Source organism: Anopheles stephensi, chromosome 2 (genome assembly GCF_013141755.1).
Source record: "Anopheles stephensi strain Indian chromosome 2, UCI_ANSTEP_V1.0, whole genome shotgun sequence".
NCBI classification, from domain to species: Eukaryota; Metazoa; Arthropoda; class Insecta; order Diptera; family Culicidae; genus Anopheles; species Anopheles stephensi.
The window spans coordinates 52,258,582-52,277,957 of NC_050202.1; the positions used below are offsets into that span (position 1 = coordinate 52,258,582).

The following is a 19,376-nucleotide window of genomic DNA, read 5'->3' on the forward strand; positions in this document are numbered from 1 at the left end:
TTACACCGTTGTGAGATCAGCACTTTAGTCATGATGAATCACTACCACCGTGCGGGACTACTAAGAATGCTGACAGTTGTCAAGCGAGTTGTCAAATGAAGTCTGTCATGTCAAACCGAAGTCATTAGCTAATCGTGCTTTGTTTTGCTTCCGTTGCAGGTGTTATCAGTGTGAAATAGGTATTCAATTCTTCATCGTACAGCCGAGGTGAGAAGCTTTTGCTGGCTACACAACTCAGAAAACTGATTTGCAGCGAAACTTCGGGAAAACGTAACGTCGGTTGTGCAGATGCAGTTCCGGCATCGATTCACGCTTCACTGTGTTTATGTGTAGTTGTTTCCTCCGGTGTGGCATACGTACATACATATATTGGTGAGTGAATTTTGCAAGTAATCAATTATTCTGCTCTTGAGCACACAAAAAAAAGAATCGCGATAACGAGCAGAGTGCAGTGTAGGAAAGCAGTGAAGTGAGCACAAAAAAAGAGTATATCTATACACCAATCACTCAATCAAATTCAAAGTGTAAAAGCGGAAGCACCGGAAGCTTGATAGTTGCATGGGCCGTGTGCTTGTGAGTCAAATCCACTGAGCAAGTCAACCGGCGCAAGAAAGAAGCTTTCCCGTTCATTACACCGGTGTGTTGGTGTGGAGCTAATGTATGTGTGTGTGTGTGTGTTTGTGAATATATTGGCGTTGGATGAAAATTAAACCTTTTGCTAACGCGTACACGTGTCCGGGAGTGAAAAGCGGGAAGTGGAAAATTCAGTGACCGGAACGTCAGGGAAGTTGCAAACGCAATTGTGGTGCCGGAAGGGAAGAACGTGTGTGCGTGTGTGTGTGGGGAGTGAAGGGTGGCAATAAACCGAACGGTTCTTCCGTTCCTGAGTGATTTCGTGCATCGGAGTGCGTATACCTCAAAAGTGGTTTCAGCTGGTGTGTGCATGGTGCATTACTACATGCCTCTTCTGTGGTGATTGAGGTTTTGAGAAATTCAAAAAGGGAAAGCAAATTTGGCAACGGTTAAGGTCCACCACTTTTAGCCAATCTTTTCCTCGCTATATCGCGATATCGGTGCTTATGGTTAAAAAGTCATTTCTCCGAGCTCCGACCGATCCTAGATACAATCTCCAGTCCTCGCACGAAAAATACCGGAACCCGTTGGGCAGTCTGTCGGTGAACCTCGTGTGAGGGTGGTCGATTTAAATGCCACCACAGATACTGCCAATACTGGGAAGTGGCAGTGGTAGTACCGGCTCGAAAATGCAGTCCCGTGATCATCCGTTTAACAGGTCCACTAGACCGCTGCTGGAACGACGCGCGCAGCCTCAGGTTGTGAGTACCAAGAAGCAGTTCCCGTACGGTGTTGGTTCCGGTGCGGCAGCCCAGCAGCAACCAAAGCCGACACGTGGATACAACGACTTTAACCTGATCACCCGCCAGTACGAAACGTGGAACTCGAACCATTCGCACCGTGGCTACCCGTACGGTAGCCCACCGTCGCCGACCCACGACGTTGGGCACGACTTTCAGTTTTCGGATATTGAGCCTAACCGGGCCCAACATCACCAGCGCACCGTGCACCAGTACACGGTGAACAGCAACAACAGCGATGACGACGACGACTACGACGAGCTGGTGTACCATCACAATCAGCTTAATGCGGCCGGTAATGGAGTTGGGCTGAAGGTGGCAAATCAGCAACTTCGCCGGCGGCTGCTTGATGCCGCTTCACCCACACCTCCCGCACCGCCGCAACGGATGGTGCACAAGACACCACCGCCACCGCCCCGCCGTACCGAGTCACCTCCAACCGGTGGTGGACCGGCCGATCTGGACGGACCGTTCGTGTTCGGTGTACATCACCCGAACACCTTCACACCAGCCTACGGCAATAAGGCGACACTGTACGGGACGGCTGGCACGACCATTGGCGGCAAGGATGCAAAGGATGCGCTTCACTCCAGCCCTGAATCGAACCAGGTAAGTGAAGGTCCAACCTACCTGCAGATATTGTTGTTGTTTGTTCCTGGTTGCCGGGATGACGAACCACGCACGGGGGTTTTTGAACAAATATGAGCGATTGCTAGACTTCGAACGGGAACTCTCGGGGCTAATGCAGGGTAGAGAGTCGTGTGCTGATTGCTCAGGGATTGCGAAGGTTTCTTTGTGGACACAGTACCAAGACAACTTCTGCAAACAAAGTAATCACCGGGTTTCAGGCGCGGCTCAATCGCCTGGTACCTGGAAAAGTGCGGCAAACTGTGTCCTAAAAACGGGGTACAAAGGTTGAGTTCTGCAAAAAGGGGCTGTTGAGTCGGATTGAGGCACTGCCCCGTCTTTTCTGACTGTAGCGTGCCATTTTGCATAAAACATTGCTAGGTACCAGCAGCGTGTGTCATGTGCGCGACGAGAAATGGAAATTAGGTGCCAGGTCGGTGTAAGACTTTTTCCCAACCACTGTCAGGGTCTTCACGCAGCGATGGTTACCGAAGAAGAGCAAGCCAGACCATTCTGCACCGTTTTACCGCCGTACAATAATTTATGAGGGATTCGGGCGCTCACAAAACTACTCGGAATGTGAAGAGAATCTTCGTCTTCGAGAAGCTCACGTACACTGCCAGAGTTCATGATTATGTGAAGAGTTTCGATTCCAGGCTAGAACGTTTGGGCAACGTTCAGTTTCGGCTGAGTGCACGGAAAAATTGTACAGAAGGCTTCAGTGCGCACAATGTCCAGCAGGAATCCCTGAAGAAGGAATTGTTTGTTTTTTAGATGCAGCTTTATTACGAAGCAATCTTCCCCCTTTAGTTTCGCGTCTACCATTGGCAAAGTCATTGTTATGGGACACGGGAAGTCTTCGCCCTGGGTTTAATAATCCATGTCATGTTTTCTTGTACGTGGGAAAAAGGGTCAACCCGTCCCCATTACAAAACGTGGAAAAAAGCAGAAGGTGACCCTAATATGTAGTATAATTGAATATTATTGTAGGCCGTCCTGTGCCGTCTGGCTGGAGGGAATATCTCATGCGGCAATCGGCGAATGCTGTTCGCTTCCCAGGAAGATACGCTAATGCAAGGAATGTACGAATTCGGCAAAGCCCATGTCTTCCGGTTGGTTATTTTTGGTCCCGGTTATCGGTAAAGTTGCAGGAGTCATGGACACCTCGGACAACCAAGCAGTCGTATAGACAGCGGCGACATTGCGACACTGCAACATGGTGCAAAGCGTAAAGATATCAATTTGCGTTCCTCCTCCCTTGCGGGTCTTATCTGGCCGGCCTGTACCTGCACGGTGGTTGATATTGAAGTTTTATTGGACAGTGTGTTTATCAGTGTTGCGGACAGATTTGGCGGTTTCAGGGTCTGGTAAAACTTTGTTAAGCTTTTTTCCCGACTGCCACACATTAATATCTCTTCTTCGTCTTCTTGGACACACGGTGGACAGTCCGGATGGGATTTGATACAGCTCCCGTCGTATCGCTAGAAAGTGCAATTTACCGATTAGCTTCTGTGTGTTGATTGTCAAATTAGCCAGTGGACCATCGTTGGGAGCAACGAGGCTGGACCATGTCGTCAAGTGCCACCAATAAAGTGATAACCATCTTGCTTCATTGATTCCAGTTAGCAAAATTATATTGTGATTCGCATCATCAACACGGTCACTAGTTGCAGCTATGACTCATTCGTGATTGCCATTCTTATCTTACAGCAGACGCAAAGAATAGGGGAAAAAATATATTCTTATCGCATTAGAATACTGTTACACTTTTAGCCCGGTTTTATCGGCACAGCACACAGGGTCCCAAAAGATGCGCACCCCTTTGCGACACCTAGTTCGCACCTGGCAAACATATGTTTACAGGACCGGAAAAGCCGACTGGCTAATTCGTGCCCCTTGCACAAAACACCATTCGAATTGGCAACGTACCCGGTAACACTTTGCATTCGCTTTGTTTACCTAGCTGGAACCGAAGTCAGGTGCGCACCTCGAACACCCTTTGAACGTTTTTAGCATAAAGTGAATGAAATCGGCGTAGTTTCATGGGCTCACATCGAACCGACTGGCAAACGTTTGCCAGGGTTTGGAGCATATTTGTTCGAATATTTTATCACCGTTTTATCACTTCGGTAGCTTTCGGTAGCTCTCGCCACCCAGTGCGCTCGGTAAACATGGTGCGTGAATGAGCAAGGTGTCACCGGCACTTGGCAAGATCTGCAACCTATTGCCAACGGTGTGAACGATCGTAGTTGGGCGATATCGAGTGTTTACCCAAATTCAAAATAGGGTTGTTGTGAAGGTGAGAATTTCTGGCTTTCGATTTTATCAGCCTCGTGTGATTATAGTTGATGTGAATGAAGCGGATGTTTTGGAATTTGGATACGGTGAGAGGGGTTGGATAAACAATTTAAAGCATTTTAAAACTTTTAAGGCAAGTGAGGTTTATGGAGATTGTTTTCAGATTTCTTTTTGATATATTAACTTATCCATTAGCCACATTGAACAGATTTTTCATTCATGCCCTGTGTTCTAGAAACTTGTCCAACTATCTTTAAATGTAAATAAGTCTTTAATTTATAATCAAAAGATTATAGCGCTTTCAGTTAATTTGGAGGAGCTATTGAGGATTTGTCACTATTTTTAATATGGGTCCTGAAATAGAGATCCAGTTTGAAATAGTGACTTCCTCTTCCTGATGACTTTTTATAACAACCTTGAGGTTTGCAACTTTCAACTCCTAAAAAATATTGAAAAAATCTACTTGGTTAAGAATTCCGCTCACCTTATAGCTGTTCAGGACTCTTCAAATGCCGAAGAATTGACGTGAGGTTCAAGATTTTATTGTCTGGTTATTTTATTACATAATATTATTACTATTATTTAGGTTCAGTCCCAGGTTTCACGTCCTTATTAAGCTCAGGTCGCTGGACCGTCTCCTTGTAGTTAGGACTCTGGTAGTTAGGACTTCGTACGCAGGGCTGACTACTTTGCTACTTTAAAAGCCAGAAATGGCAGGCCGAGACCTCTCGAGGTTGTAGTGCCAAGAAAGAAGAAGAAGTTAGGACTGTATGTGCTATCAATAAGTGTAGTAGGCCAGAAATTACAGACATGACCTAAGACATGACCAGGGGTCAAGACATGATCCAGGACATTGGGGACATTTGTGGGGAAAAAATCGGAGTTAACTTCTGAGAGGACATCGTCTTTGTGGTAAATCGTCGATCGAAGAGATACTTACTTACTTACTTATCAGGCGCTACAACCGCTTTGCGGTCTTGGCCTGCTGCAACAATCCTCGATACCGCTCATGGTTTAGCGCCGTCGTCTGCCAATCCGTTATCCCGGCCGTTCTGGCCATCGCATCAACGCCATCACTCCCTCTCAATTTGGACCTACCTCTGTCCGTGTGGACAACCTAAAAGGACTTTACGGGCTTGGTCGTCCGGTGTCATTCTCATGACGTGACCAGTCCACGGGAGCCTGACGAGACTAATTCGCTGCACGATGGTGAGATCGTACAGCTAGTAGAGATCGTCATTGTAGCGGCTCCTCCATTGTCCTGCCACACGTACGGGGCCAAAAATCCTTCTGAGCATCTTCCTCTCGAACGCGGCTAAGAGGGCTTCGTCAGTTTTGGACAGAGTCCATCTCTCAGAGGCGTATGTGAGTACTGGGACTATAAAAGTTCTGTACAGTCCCAGCTTCGTCCGTCGCGACAGGTATTTAGAGTGGAGAAGTTTCCTCAGGCTGTAGTATGAACGGTTGGCAGCAGATCGAAGAGATAACCAACAGACATTTGCTGGAATTCGTTTCACAGTCTTCTCTAGGACAACCTTGTCTTGATGTATTCTAGAGAAAGTAGCAACTGATTGCTCATAAAAAACCAAACAAATGCTTATAAAATTACAATGAATTATATTGAGCTGAAACAAACTTTTTACTCAATTTCATGTGATCACTTGGATTATAATCCCATGTTGTTTATTTAATAATTAATATCGAATTACAGTCTTATTATTTATTCTGTGGTCACGACATGACGCCCATAACAATGTGTGTTCCTCCTTCCAATACACCAGAAGAAGTTTGCGCTCTTGAAAAATTTAATTCATTTCGAGCGTTCCCACACAAAACCTCACCACCAAATTATTGTTCGTTCGCCACCATCCAAGTGGCGGCATGCTTAAGCAGCTTGTTGACTATGCTAATTCGACGCTTAACCGAACTTTATCACCATAACACCGGCCCGAAGCGAAGTAAGCGGATCTTTATCTACACATTCCTTCGCAGCCTACGGTGCACACCAAATATCCATTTGTCACCGTGGGTGCGTGTTTGCCTGTTGACGTATTGTGAAGGTACCGGTAAACCACAGCCACAGATTCCTTTCTGCCAAAGCTTTTCCGCCGGATAAAGGTTTGGTACGAGCCACTTGTACGGCGGTTGACACACGGAAAAAGGACAGACAAGAGACCGGTACCGCCTGTTTGTAGTACAATTTAATTAAAATCATTCAAAATTCAATGCATGCGCCATTCTTGGCAGGCAGGACGTGTGTTTTCGCGGTCGACATCCTGGCCCAGGACGGTAATTATGCTCGCTCAGTTGTACGGCCGGAAGTGGAAAAGTTTGGCACAGCTCGCTCGCACAATTTGTGCGTAATGAAGGTAACAATGAGCAGCCCATTAGCTGGAACGGGTATGTGTCTGTGTGTTTGTGTGTCTATTAGGTTTCATTTCCGCCGACACGCCTAATGGGGTGGGCTGTGCTGTTTTGAATTGCTCAAGGACGCGCACCGGTTGCATACCTCCCAGGCGCACCCACGAATCAAACCACCACACACACACACACACACATGACCGCATTAAACGGAAGCACGGAACACATCCTCGAAAGGATGTCGTTTGGCCACTGTTGAGCACGTACGTGGAAAGAAGAGTTTTGACGCTCTAGAGCAAGCTCAAGAAATGGACGATCCTGGAGCTGGGAAGTAGGCACGTACACGAGACTTCAGTCACTCGTGGCTTTGAGCAAGCGTACTGATGGCTTTCTGTGTCTCCTGCCAGCTATTGTTGTGTGGCACAATTTTTTTTGTTCCACTCGGCTTCTCCCGCTAATGCTACTTGGTGCCTTGGTGACTTTGTCTCTGGTCACTGGGAGTGTGCTTCGAGTGGGAAAAGGCTGATGAGCACCCGAACGGAACCACTTTTGATTTGCATAAGAAATTAAGCGTCTGACGTTGACAGGGAACGTCTCGGACAAAACAAAAAGCTAACCCCAAAACAACGCAAACAGCGATACAGCATTGCACCACAGAAGAAGTCAAACAGTGAGTGATGACGGTGGTGACTGCAGAACTGTCCGACGCCATTGGCATAAACGCAGCGAGAGCCTCAGAAACGTCCGGGTTTGTATCCGTACGCGTTTACCGATGCATATTGCTGGCCAAAAATCATTGTGCCCTACCCGTTCGACTTTCGGTGGCATAATTCTGTTTCTGGCCGGAATGAGGTTTCGAGTCTGACAACCTGCGGTAATTAGATGGTTCGTTCGTTCGTTCCGATGCGAAACGCAGCAGCGAGAGCATGGATGATTGACGCTACTGGCAGCGCCCCGACGATACCGGCCGGAGCTTTGGAGCGTTTCAATTAAAGCGCTCGCGGGTGTGTGTGCGCGGTGTACGCGGTAAGTGTGCCACTGGGGTGTTGAGCTTTCGCCACACCGACACGTGTGCCAGACACGGTCCAATTCGTGGTAATGGTTTTCGACACCGTACAACCGCAACCAGACAAGCCCAGCGAGCAACAAGGCTGCTGGCATTGGGTTCGCTGTGTGGCTGTGTGTGTATTTGCACCTTTTCCGACGATAAATTAATTTTTAGCGAAACGCATTGGCATCCAATGCTCAATTGCAGGGCAAAAAAACACACTCAGAGGGCCATAAAATGTTTTGACTGCACCCGAGGGAAAACATGGTTTACAATTAGCTTACTAGCGGGAGAAACCACAATCCCGGTGGTTTTGCCGTTTGCCGAAGCAAAATGTAAAATTTGTTGACAACCATGGTGGTTGCTTTGGAATGCAGTAAATTGCAAAACCTTAAAAAATAAAGTCAATTAAGTCCAATGTAAACAAATAAAAGGGTAAAAGTAAATGGGGTAGATATGGCAGAAAGGTTTGGAATGATGGTAGAAAATGTAATTTGCTTTTAATTTAATTGAATCTTCACAGAGGTTGAGCTGTTGCGACGAGTAATAAATTAAAGTAGTTGTTTTGGAGAAGCATCGGATAAAATTACACTGCAGCTTGGTTTACTGTTTTGCCTGACAATTTTTAGCTGTACAGGGTTATTAAGTTATACTGAAATACTTATTGCTGTTCTGACCAACAGATTGTCAGACATGTTCCATCACTTGCTTTTAATCAATGCCTTATTTCTATTGTTTCCCAATAGATGTCGCTACAGGCAAGCACTGACAGATATAATCACACTTTGACATGTACTACTGTAATTATTCCATCGGTACGGTTTGAACAACTCCGGCCAAGAACTAATGTTTATACTAAAATGACAGTAGAAGAGATTTTCACAAAACTGTAAGACAAGAAATTTTGTTTTATTCAATATTTCAAACATTACTATCCCCTTTGGTAAAAGCGTGTAGTGCATGTATATGCAGATATTCAACCTAGTTTGTCTTATTTTAAAACTTCGTTGTAGATCTTGGAAGATATTAAAAAAGCAACTTTGAGTCACTTATGTTTGTTTTATGTTGTTTCTGGTTTAGTCAAAATGTGTCAGTCAATAGCATAAGATTAGGGTTCATCGATACAGGTCTCATAATAGAAAGGTTTTGACAGCTCTTGATAAAACAATTAAAAATAAGATGACAGTTGTCTGTCCGAATCGTATATGCGATGTTGTTTTTTGTATGCGTGTTTAATGAAGTAACATATTCAAGCAACAATTAATTTGAGCAATACTTAGCGTTTGGTAGCTCATGATATTGAATAATTCGTCCATGAACTATGGAATTTCAAAATCTGATTTTTTTGTGCTTAAATAAACAAGTCATCAATAAATAGGATGCTTACCAATCAGAATGGAATCCAAAAAGTCAAGTTCTCTCTCTCTCTCTCTCTCTCACTCTCTCTTCTTGGCCTAACAGCCTCTTAGATCATGCCTGCCATTTCTGGCTTGCTAAATTTAATGATGCCGCGTAGTTGGATAGTCAGTCCTCACTAGAGAGCAACAGTCCGGATGGGATTCGAACCCGGGTCCTGTCGTATGAAGATCCGGATCCGTTTTCACCTCTACCAACGGGTTGCTCCACGTTAGTCAAGAAGTCAAGTTAAACTTGGGCTATTACGAGAAACCATGTCTTATTGGACAATCAAGCAAAAAATATCTTTGTACCTTTGTACCTAGGCTTCATTTCTCTACTGTTTTGGGCAAGTCGTCCGGACCTATATGAAGTTTAACAACGGCTGTTACAAAAGTTGTATTTGAATAATGAAAATATGAAGGACTATGATGAAGTTTTTAAGGACTAACATTATTTTTTTCTACCAAAATGACTCGGTATAAATAACACTGTAAACCTAGACCTACAATTGCTAAACGGTCTTCGTTTGCTGCAAGAGTTTGCTTCCCAACGTCGCTCGACCTAGAGAGCGCGACATCGTTTATCTTGAATCTTATTGACTTATTTATTTGTTGACCTGGGTAAGGTTTACGTTTTGGTTTCATTTTACATTTTCATCCCAACCGCTGCAGGCAACGAAACGAAGGTTATGAAACATAGAATCAAAAGTGCGTAAACCGCGTGGTCGGAGAGCATTTACCACCATGAAGGTTCTGCATAAAGATTGCTCTCGTTCGGTGAGATCAATTCAATTGTGGCGTTAATGATGATAATCTCATTTGCTTAGAATTTAATTCCATCATAATGAGAGACGTTCGTTCGGAGGCCGTTGGAAGTAGACCACACCGAACCACAAACCGCGCTCGCTGATGCGTTCGACAAACGGCGCACAAAGTATGCGAAAGATGCGGATCGTTCTGTTTTATGGTTTCAATTGAACCAGCGGCCGTGCTGGCCGTCCTGGTCCGTGTATAAGGCTCACCACGTCAACTGCCGGTGGTATGTTTTGTAGCAGTCGCTTGTGCAGGTTAAACTTTCATGTTGTTGTGTTCGTCATGTTGCTACTACTCTATCGGTCGCACCCGGAGGCGCTTGGGACACTTAGATACGTTCCATTTTTCAATTTTTCAACCAGAATGAACGAAGTTTCTACCATTTCCGCAGCAGCATCCGGGTGGGCTTAGGATAGGGCCAAGAAAATGGCGAACGTCTTTTGAGACGCCGTGAACGAATATCCTGGCCGTCGATACGATCTGTCGAACGGTGTGCGGTGGCTTTTACTATTTAAAGCAACGAGCTTTTATTATTTCATCCAGCCACGAAAAATTCGTTACGGATGATCACCTACCATCGGCCCACCTCCATCAGTATCCCCGGTGAAGCCCGGAGCGTAGTTTACGATGGCATGCGCAAGCTCAGCGTCTGGCAAATGAGTTCATATTTATGTGCGAACGTTCGTCTCCCGAGGCGTTCCGAAGCGCTGTGTCAGCAGAAGTTCGCAAGACGCTCGCAAATTGAACGGCACAGAATATCGGTGGTGGAAGACTGAGCGTGAACCTTGTCCGCTGGAAGGTAAATGGTAGCTTCGGAAGCGACTCGAGCAGGAAGAAAGCTCGGTGGTCACCGTAGCGGTGTGCCTGGTGAAACTCGTTGTTGCGAAAGTAATTTTTATAATCTGATTAAAGTCTCCCCGTTACCATGCCCATGCCTCTTGGTGTTTCTACCCAGCCGTTACCCAGCCCAGCTTAGCGTGAGACTTGTGAGACTTGCGAGTCTTTTCTTTGGCGCTTATGATGCAGTAAGCGCAGAACGGCTGAACGAACTTCTTACTTCTTATCCCTGATGATAAAACACCATTCGCTGCTTCTCCGTGGTCTCCTCCGTGGAGCCTGCGGACTTGCCAGAGCTCATGTGTAGGCCGCATACCTTACCGGGGCATGCCGCTCCATTTTGTCTCTTTATCTCTCCCGGGGAGTTCTTATTCTTTCCGCACAACTTGTGCTTCACGGAGACCACCGTTTTGCTGTTACATATTACACACCCCATCGCAGGCCGTGTTTTGGCGCGGGAAAAGCGGTGGGCGCACTGTGTTTATGGAGCAGCCATTCAATTTCTATTGCCAACCAAACACGCACCTCAACATCGTTCCGGGGCCTCCCTTCTTCGCGGGGCCTCAGAAGGGTAGAGTAATCGTAAAATGGGCGAACCGGAGTGATAATAGTTATCGCAGTTTAAGTTGTTTAGACGCTAAGTGGATTAGGGTACAAGTGTTTGTCTGGTTTCGTTCGGCCGGGGGACCTGAAATCAAGAAGCGGCGTGATTTGTTTGAGTGAGCTTTAACTTATTTTACGCTTACGCGTTTTTTTTTGGTAATGTTTGTAACAAATGCTATGGAACAAAGCGCCAAAGAAAAGTCATTAGAGGTGGTCACCTTTATCTGCCTGTTTCATGGGCAACAAAAACGGGAACGATTCTGTAGGCTCTTGGAAGAGGCACGAGGATTTTCATCCGGATATAGGGAGCGTTCTGTGCTTTTAAGAAGATTATTCTCCAACCACCAACGAGGGTAGACAAAAAACAAAAAAAAAAAAAATCAACTCCATTATTCAACTTCTCGGTACCTGGAATCGACGCGGGAACAGAAACGGGAAAAATAAAATAAAGGTCAAATGTTAATCGCACCAGAGCGGGTAGTTTTGGAGTTGAGGCCCGGTTATTTTCTCCCGTGTTTTTTCGTGGCAACCGCGATTTCTTGGGTAATTCTTTTGCCTTAGCTTTTGCTGATAGTTGTGTTGTGCATGATGGCGAATCGTGGTGGCACTCACGGCCTGAACTCTCATTCATGTTTGTTAAATCTCATAACGCTTCGAGGGACTTGGATGAGGCAAGTAGTGGAGGAGTAAGACACGTAACCATACCTCATCGGATCGGGGTGGTTTGGAACCGGTTTCGGAAGTCGACTGCGGGCCCTACTCGAACGGCCATCTTGCAGGTGGCTCTCTCAGAGGTTGTTGGTTTGTTTGTTGCGAATAGCGGTAGTCGCTGTGACGCCATTTCAAGGCAACGTGTGCTTCGGTGGACTGCTCGTGCTTGTGTACATCGGGGGAGGAAATTATCTGTTTTTTAAAGGCTTTAGTCAATAAGAATTGGTAGTTGTGGTCAGAACTAAACTGTTTGAATCTTAACCCAAAAGCGGTTGAAGGATAGTCCTTGGTATTGATATAGCCCTAAATGGTTATTCTTGGAGCTTTTCAAAACACATACTACAGCTCTTTAATCCTTTCACATCAAAACAAGTTTAGCTGGAACATAAATTGAGCTTCATCTATTCTGTGTTCAGTAAATCTCAATCAAACCTTGATTGATGGCGATCCTTTTTTCATACATTCAATTCCTTCGTACTCTGTTAAATCTCTTACTTAGTTTCAAGCCGTTCATTTCCCTCTCAGTGTGTTTTGTGTATTGTCGCAGCTACCAGCTAGAACCTCCTCAACTCCTCAGGTTTTCACCCCCTTTTGGAAATATCAAACAATATCCAGATGGGAATCTTCATCACGCATCCTTCGGCATCCTTTTGATGACGGATACAGGCACGCAGGACTCCCTGTAACCCTATGTCAATTTAGTGAGCAAAATGTGGGACGCACTTGTGAATCATAAATGAAAAGGCCTGAAAGTGTATCACTTTTCTGCCGGTGCCTTCCTCAGAAGTGCCTCCAGATGTGCCCATTGTTGCCATACACGTGTCAATTCCTACGCCAAAACCATATATGCCGACCAAAAATCCCGTACAACCGTATCGCTCGTATTGAATACACGTTTTATGGGGAAATCTTTTGGGGCAAATACTGGGTTTTTCCTCCCTCCCCACAAGTTCTAGCGTTGCATTCTACGAATTTGATTACGGGTGCTTTTATTGTTGCTACTATTGCGCAACGGGAATGTGGGAGAAAAAGGCTCCCCCTCTCGAAAGCAGCATTGACGTTCCAGATTTATTAGTGTTTTGGAGAGAAAAAAATTGTTGTTTATCTGTAGCTGGAGACCGTTCTCTGAAGAAGCGTTGCTATCGTTATTTGATGACACTTGCTACCTGATTTTTGGGTCGAATCAGCGGGAAAATGGTTTCTAGGAATCCGAAAGTTCACACTTCCTGGTGGTAATAACACTTGACACGTATGAAGAAAAAAATCCGCATCTGGTGGAGGTGAATTCTAGTGAACTGTCTTTTTCATCAATTTATGGCAGAAGTAGTAGAGATCGAGCTTCACATTTTTCTGACGCCTCCAGTTGCGAAAGAAAAAAATCAAAGAGGTTATTATTTTTAAGCTTAAAGGGAGCTAAATACGCCATGTTTTGGAGTGGTTCTAAGTACGTATGCAGGGAATGCAAAAAATACTGGGGAGAACTAAAGATACCGACAGTAGGGCATTCCGTTGTAGAGCGGCACTACGGCACTACGGCTTGCTGCCTCTTATGTGGTACGGTTAGCACCATTTCACATGCACGAGAGAGTTGAAGACTGTCAAATTCATTCCAGTCCCGTTCCCCTGTTCGGTTCGTGAGCATACACAGGCAATTCTTCTAATGCACATTTTGTCTTACGGCTTTTGTGGAGGGATTTTTCATCTTGTGCGCAGCACCGGAACCTTTCTAAATAATTGCCTTGCTCCCCCCCCCCCTCCTTCTTTGGTTTGGTCGGGTAACAACAACCTTTCTGTGGTTTTGGAGCTGTTTTACCCAAAAGGGTGGCTCTTCTTTACACTCACATGGCGTCCGCTCAGGGGTGAAATGGGTTCTGGGTCAGGAATAGCAAACGAAACAATAAGGAAATACCTTCATAAGGTGTTTTCAGCTGTTTTTGCTCACTTCTGATGTGGTTCGAAATTTTTTGAGTGGACATTACAGACCTGCAATCAACAATACCACAACAATTTTTATTAAGGCACTAATCTCGCTTTAGCAAGGAATTTAATTTGGGTTTGCTGTAAGTCAGTTTGGGATCCATTTTGGGCGATACATCGGAGACTGTTATTGCATCAGATTTATGACGCTATACAAAATGGGACGTCATTGCATATCGGGAAGTGCATACCAGTAACCTTGCAACTACTTGGCTGTAGGCGTAAGTATCCATGACTGGTCAAGAGCTCTTTCCGGAGCTGATAACGGCACGCACTTGATGTACTCACCAATAATGACGAAGTGCTCCATGAATCAACGGTAACCTTGTGATATGAGACGCTGTTGTTGTGAATGAATTACGTAGTTGAAGGTCGTGCAAGAGTTTAGATTTCATTTATATGCACGCGGATGTAAGGTTTGGTTTATTTATTCTACATCGCTGTATGAGCCGTTGCTGGATGATGTGTACAAGTTATAGATACTGCTTGACTCTATCGATCTTATTCGACAACCTCCAAGATGAAGTGATAAATCCACGAGTGGAACTGCAAGAATATATTCTGTCTTATCATGGCTGAAACCTTGAGGATATTAAAAAAAATCAGTTTTAACTTCAAATAGTCTGCTTTATTTTGAGCAGAATCCAGAAATTGGGGGTCCTTCCGTTGGACGACCGACGTCACACAGCAGGACCGGGGTTCAAATTCCATCCTGACCATCTCCCTGTAGTGAGGAATGACTATCCAACTTCGTGGTATCAATGAGTTTAAAAAGGCAGGCATGAAATTAGAGTTCGAGTTCGTTAAGCCAAGAAGAAGAAGAAGATGTAGTTAAACGGGCCTTATCACTTTAAATTATCGATCTTTTTATCTACCAGTCAGAATTTTTGTTTTCTAGACGTAATTCGATACAGACTTTTGGATGTTTTGAGATGATCTTTACACTTCTTATAATAAAGTGGACAAGGTAAAATGTTATAAGAAGTTTACAGGTACAACTGGACTCTAACAAACTTACTTGGCACCTTTCAAGATAAAGTGTCAAACTGCACAATAATATTACAATCCTGACATTCCTCTTAAATCTTTAAGACATTCAATTTTTATCAATTCTGTCTTTGATTGGGTAATTATAACAGGGTAACAGGGTTCAGAAATTAGGGGTGGTTCCGTTGGTGGAGGCAATAGAGCACCAGTGTTCATATGGTAGGTCCGAGGTTCAAATCCCACCCGGACCATTTCTCCGTAGTGAAGTCTACTAAAACCAGAAATGGAAGGCATTACCTAAGCGTAAGTTGTCGTTTAGTCAAGAAGAAGAAGAAGAAAATTGTATGTAGAATTGTTCAACATTCAACAGCTCTATCTTTAAATTGTTTACGGTAATGGTAATGTCCGGCAGTGGTTAAGAGATTACTAGTTCATCCAAGAAAGCCTGTATACTCCGTTTAAAATATTTTCCCAAGATCTTCAACTTAGTTTTACGGGAACCTCATCCTGTTATTAAATAAGCTTGAGTTATTCTGTTGCACTTTACGCAGAACCCATTTTCATTTTCCTCAAAAAATAACACTGAAACATATTTGACGTTACTGCAAAATTCATAACGCATCCCCTTTGCGTTATTTACAGACCCCACTTAGTCTGCCCTCAGCGGAGATTTAATACTCGGTAAAGTAAGAGTTTAATCTAGCACGTACTTTTCTAAAATCACATCACTCACTGGCACATCGGTACTCACTGCACGAAATGTACTTAACTACGTGAACCGTAAAGCTCGCTTGTAAGAACCACCAGTCAGCTTCCAGCTTTGAATAGAACTGGGCAAAGCTTTACAGAGAAATGTGTGGTTTTTTTCCCTCTTCTGCCAACGTTTCTAAAGCTCAAAGGTTACAAAACGGGTACAAGCTGTGTTGTACCAGTGCCCTCTCGGCTTGTATGAAATATGCTTCACCGAATGCCCCGTACGCAGATTTACATGGAAGTAAGTTCCGACAGTCGGTTCCGGAGGTTCCGTTCTTATTTATTACTGGTCGAGTACGGTTGCGAGTACGTTTGCACTTGATGCGAGCAAGTGTGTGCCGCCCAGCAAGTTTGTTAAGCTGGAACTACACTAGCCTCGGGACGGATCTAATTGGTGTTATGAAGCACGCATACTCTAGGAAAGGAAAGGAATAAGCCAGCAGTACGCGTACAGAACTACCCGTGGGACTACCTATCGAGGGTCACCCAAGGATCTGACGGTTCTGGGTGTTGTTTGTGTTTCGTTAGGACGTTAGGTCGTAAGACTTTGGGACTGTTCGGGAAAAGCCGGGTGCTGTTTTGCTACTAAGCTTTCCATGCTTGGCTGGTGCGTACCGGTAATGCGGGCGTCACATATGACGACTAATTTTGCCACCTGTACTTCAGAAGTGTAGAGTGGTTACTGCTAACGGAAGAGCTTCATAACGCATTGAGATACGGTTGGGGTTCTTTAATAAGGATTTTTTAGTGAGCGTTTAGTATAAAGTTGATTTATAACACTTGAGACCTCCTTCTGCTTAGATACAACCTCATTCGAAGTTCATTTTCGCTGCGAATCTCTTCAGCATTAAATACGAAGCAATTAATAATCAACGTATTTGCAAAGAACTACCGTCGCTTCTGTTTATCCTACCGAGCTGCTGATTCTATTTAGCTCAGGTGCGCGCTGGGAGCAAGTGCTTTTTTTGGTATCTGCCCGCCAAAGGCAAATCGTACGAACTAATTAGACCTCGGGAGTAATTCCGAAATGATTTGTTAGCTTAAGGACGGATGTTGCGGCTTGCGTGGATCGACAATGAATCAACATGATGGTTGCGATGATGATTGCAACAGATGCACAACCTCGAGAGGGCAAGGACGGTGTGCTCGGTAAACAAGCTCGTTAAATGGATTACGGGTGTGCTTGTTTGTGTTGACGTGGATTAGTTTTGCATCGGGGCATGCATCTTATGCACCATTGCATCATTCCCGTGCATCCGTGCGAAGAAAACTCTCCGGAGCTCGCAGGGATAAACTTCATTTGCGAGACTTCTCATCGCTTTTACACCGGCGCCCATCACCGGCAAACAGGGGGAGAGAGAATTTGTTTTGAAGATTTGCGTCTCGGTTAAGCACTTCCGCAGTAAGAATGGCTTTCGTACGTATCCCCGGGTTGTGATGAGAGCACTGTGAAGTTCTTGGTCTTCCGGCTGGGCAGATGTGTAGCTAGCGTTAGTTATGATTTGGAATGAAACTAAGCACCGTAGGATTTATTTGATGTTAGTGGAATGTTTACCGTCGAATAAATTCATTCCAAGGCGATGTTTAACTTTCTCTTGCAGATGGGGCAAACAGTCATTGGGACAAGCAGACATTGGGGAAGATATAAATTGAAAGGATATTAAGAGTTGGTTGGAGCACTTGCAATTCACTTTCGCCCCGTGTCTAAGTACTCAACTCGATGCAACTTAAATCCCTCGCACGTTCACACTGTCATCAGCGTTCACGTCTTAACCTTCGGTTTATCAGTCGCTTCGACCGTTTCAGTGGCGAAATAACCCGAAAAAAAAAATTCGCTCATTTATCTTTTAATCCCGTCTGTCGCCAACGGGCATAGCATCGCCGACACATTTCGCAGTGATGTGTCAGTACCATCGGGACCGTTCCTTCCTTCAGTGGCCACTGACTTGAATGCATGAGTTGCGTACGAAAAGCATTAAAATGGACCGTGGTGCAGTGCGAAGTCGTTGCATCAGTACCGTCCACCACAGACCGGTTCGTTTGCAGTAGTTTTGCTCGGTGGCGGGCGATGTAATTTGCGCTGGACCGAAAAACTAATGATGAATTCGTTCTCTTCCCCCACTTTGCAGCACAGCAGCGATATCAGCACGAGCGAGAAATCACGGCGCGCTTTGGTGAAGGAGAAGAAAAACTCGAAACGATCGAAAATCGGTAAGTAGAAATGGTCGGAAGGAGGGTGCTCTGGGTGGGTGGTGCTTTTCGGAATGAACCCGAAAACTTTCGGCCAGTTTGTCAGCCAGTAATGTAGCGCGGTTAACGCTGATAACGATTGCGTGGGACAAATTGAAATTTGTGGTTATAGTTCTGTCCGGCGGTTTTTTGGTCATTCAAAGGAAATAGAAACTCAGTTAAGGGAATACGTGAAGGCGAAATTGAGGGTTTTAGTGGAAGTGTTTCTTAAATGTAAGAAGCTTATAGTTTACTCAAGAAAGGGTCCAAGTTGCTTATTTTCAACAAATATTAACAGATTTTTTTTCGATCGTTCATGACCTTTTATGTTAATATTTCGAATTTAGCCTTATTTTTTAAACATTAAAATACTTTTACGTTATCAGCACTGTTTGATACTTTTTAAAGGCCTTTGCATTAAATTTAGGTTTTATCATCCACGTTGACGAGCTGTCAATTAACGATTTTGTTGTGTATCTGTAAATTTGCTGAAGGCAAATAATTGAAGTTACTGTCTGCAGGAGTCACAATTCTGCTACAAGTAACATCAAGCCTAGGCATCCTCAAACGGTAGACCAAGAACATTCGCGGTTTTAACTGATGAGTAGATAAGCTCTTATCTTCACACGTAGTTGGCACGGATTAAATTTAACTTAGAAGGATTAGAATACTAAGACTGTGAGTCGCGAGAAATTTCGTAATGCAGAAATCGATGTTGAATTGTAAAAAAAAACTTCAATTTGCGATTTTGGCTCCTTTCCTCGTTGCGGGAATCTCAAAGCGGGAAAATTTTACAAACACTAATGAGAACTTGACTTTTTTTTGGAATTCTTCCGTAACCCTTCTATAAGACTCTAGAATCCATTTACCATGCCTCATCGGTCCGTGTGGAAGGCCTAAAAGGACTTTAAGAGTTGGGTTGTCCGGTGCCATTCTCATAACAGAACCAGCCCAGCAGAGCCTGGCGAGTTTAATTTGCTGCACGATCACTGTATAGCTCGTAGAGGTCGTCATAGCAACGGCTCATACCTATGAGGGTTTTGTCAGTTTTAGACATAGCCAATGTCTCAGAGACGTATGCCAGTACCTGGACTATAAATGTCCTATTCTGTTATCAGTAGAGGAATCACGATTTTCTGGACCTTTAATTGTGCAGTATGGAGATTTGAGTGAAGCAAATTTTGTTATTCTTAAATCGAATTCAGCAAATCCAACCAAATATAAATAAATGTTGGCCGGACACAGACCCAGATTTTTCTGTTGGTAAATCTCAATAAAATGCTCGTTTGGTAGAAAACGCCAATGAGGAAGTATTCATCAGAGCGGTGAGGCTATTTTGAGGCAGCAGACAAATCATTTCAG

The 19,376-nt window shown here is 44.5% G+C and overlaps 1 protein-coding gene across 3 annotated transcripts in view; it reads left to right on the top strand.

The window, feature by feature from the left end:
• The window catches only part of LOC118502710, a 48,149-nt gene that overhangs the window by 2,625 nt on the left and 26,148 nt on the right, over window positions 1-19,376 (top strand). For all 3 annotated transcript variants that reach the window (XM_036035257.1, XM_036035256.1, XM_036035255.1), the window contains exons 2-3: window positions 160-1,982; window positions 17,915-17,996. In XM_036035257.1, the coding sequence (XP_035891150.1) occupies window positions 1,206-1,982; window positions 17,915-17,996 (859 nt within the window). In that variant the 5' untranslated portion in view covers window positions 160-1,205. The remainder of the gene's footprint in view (window positions 1-159; window positions 1,983-17,914; window positions 17,997-19,376) is intronic.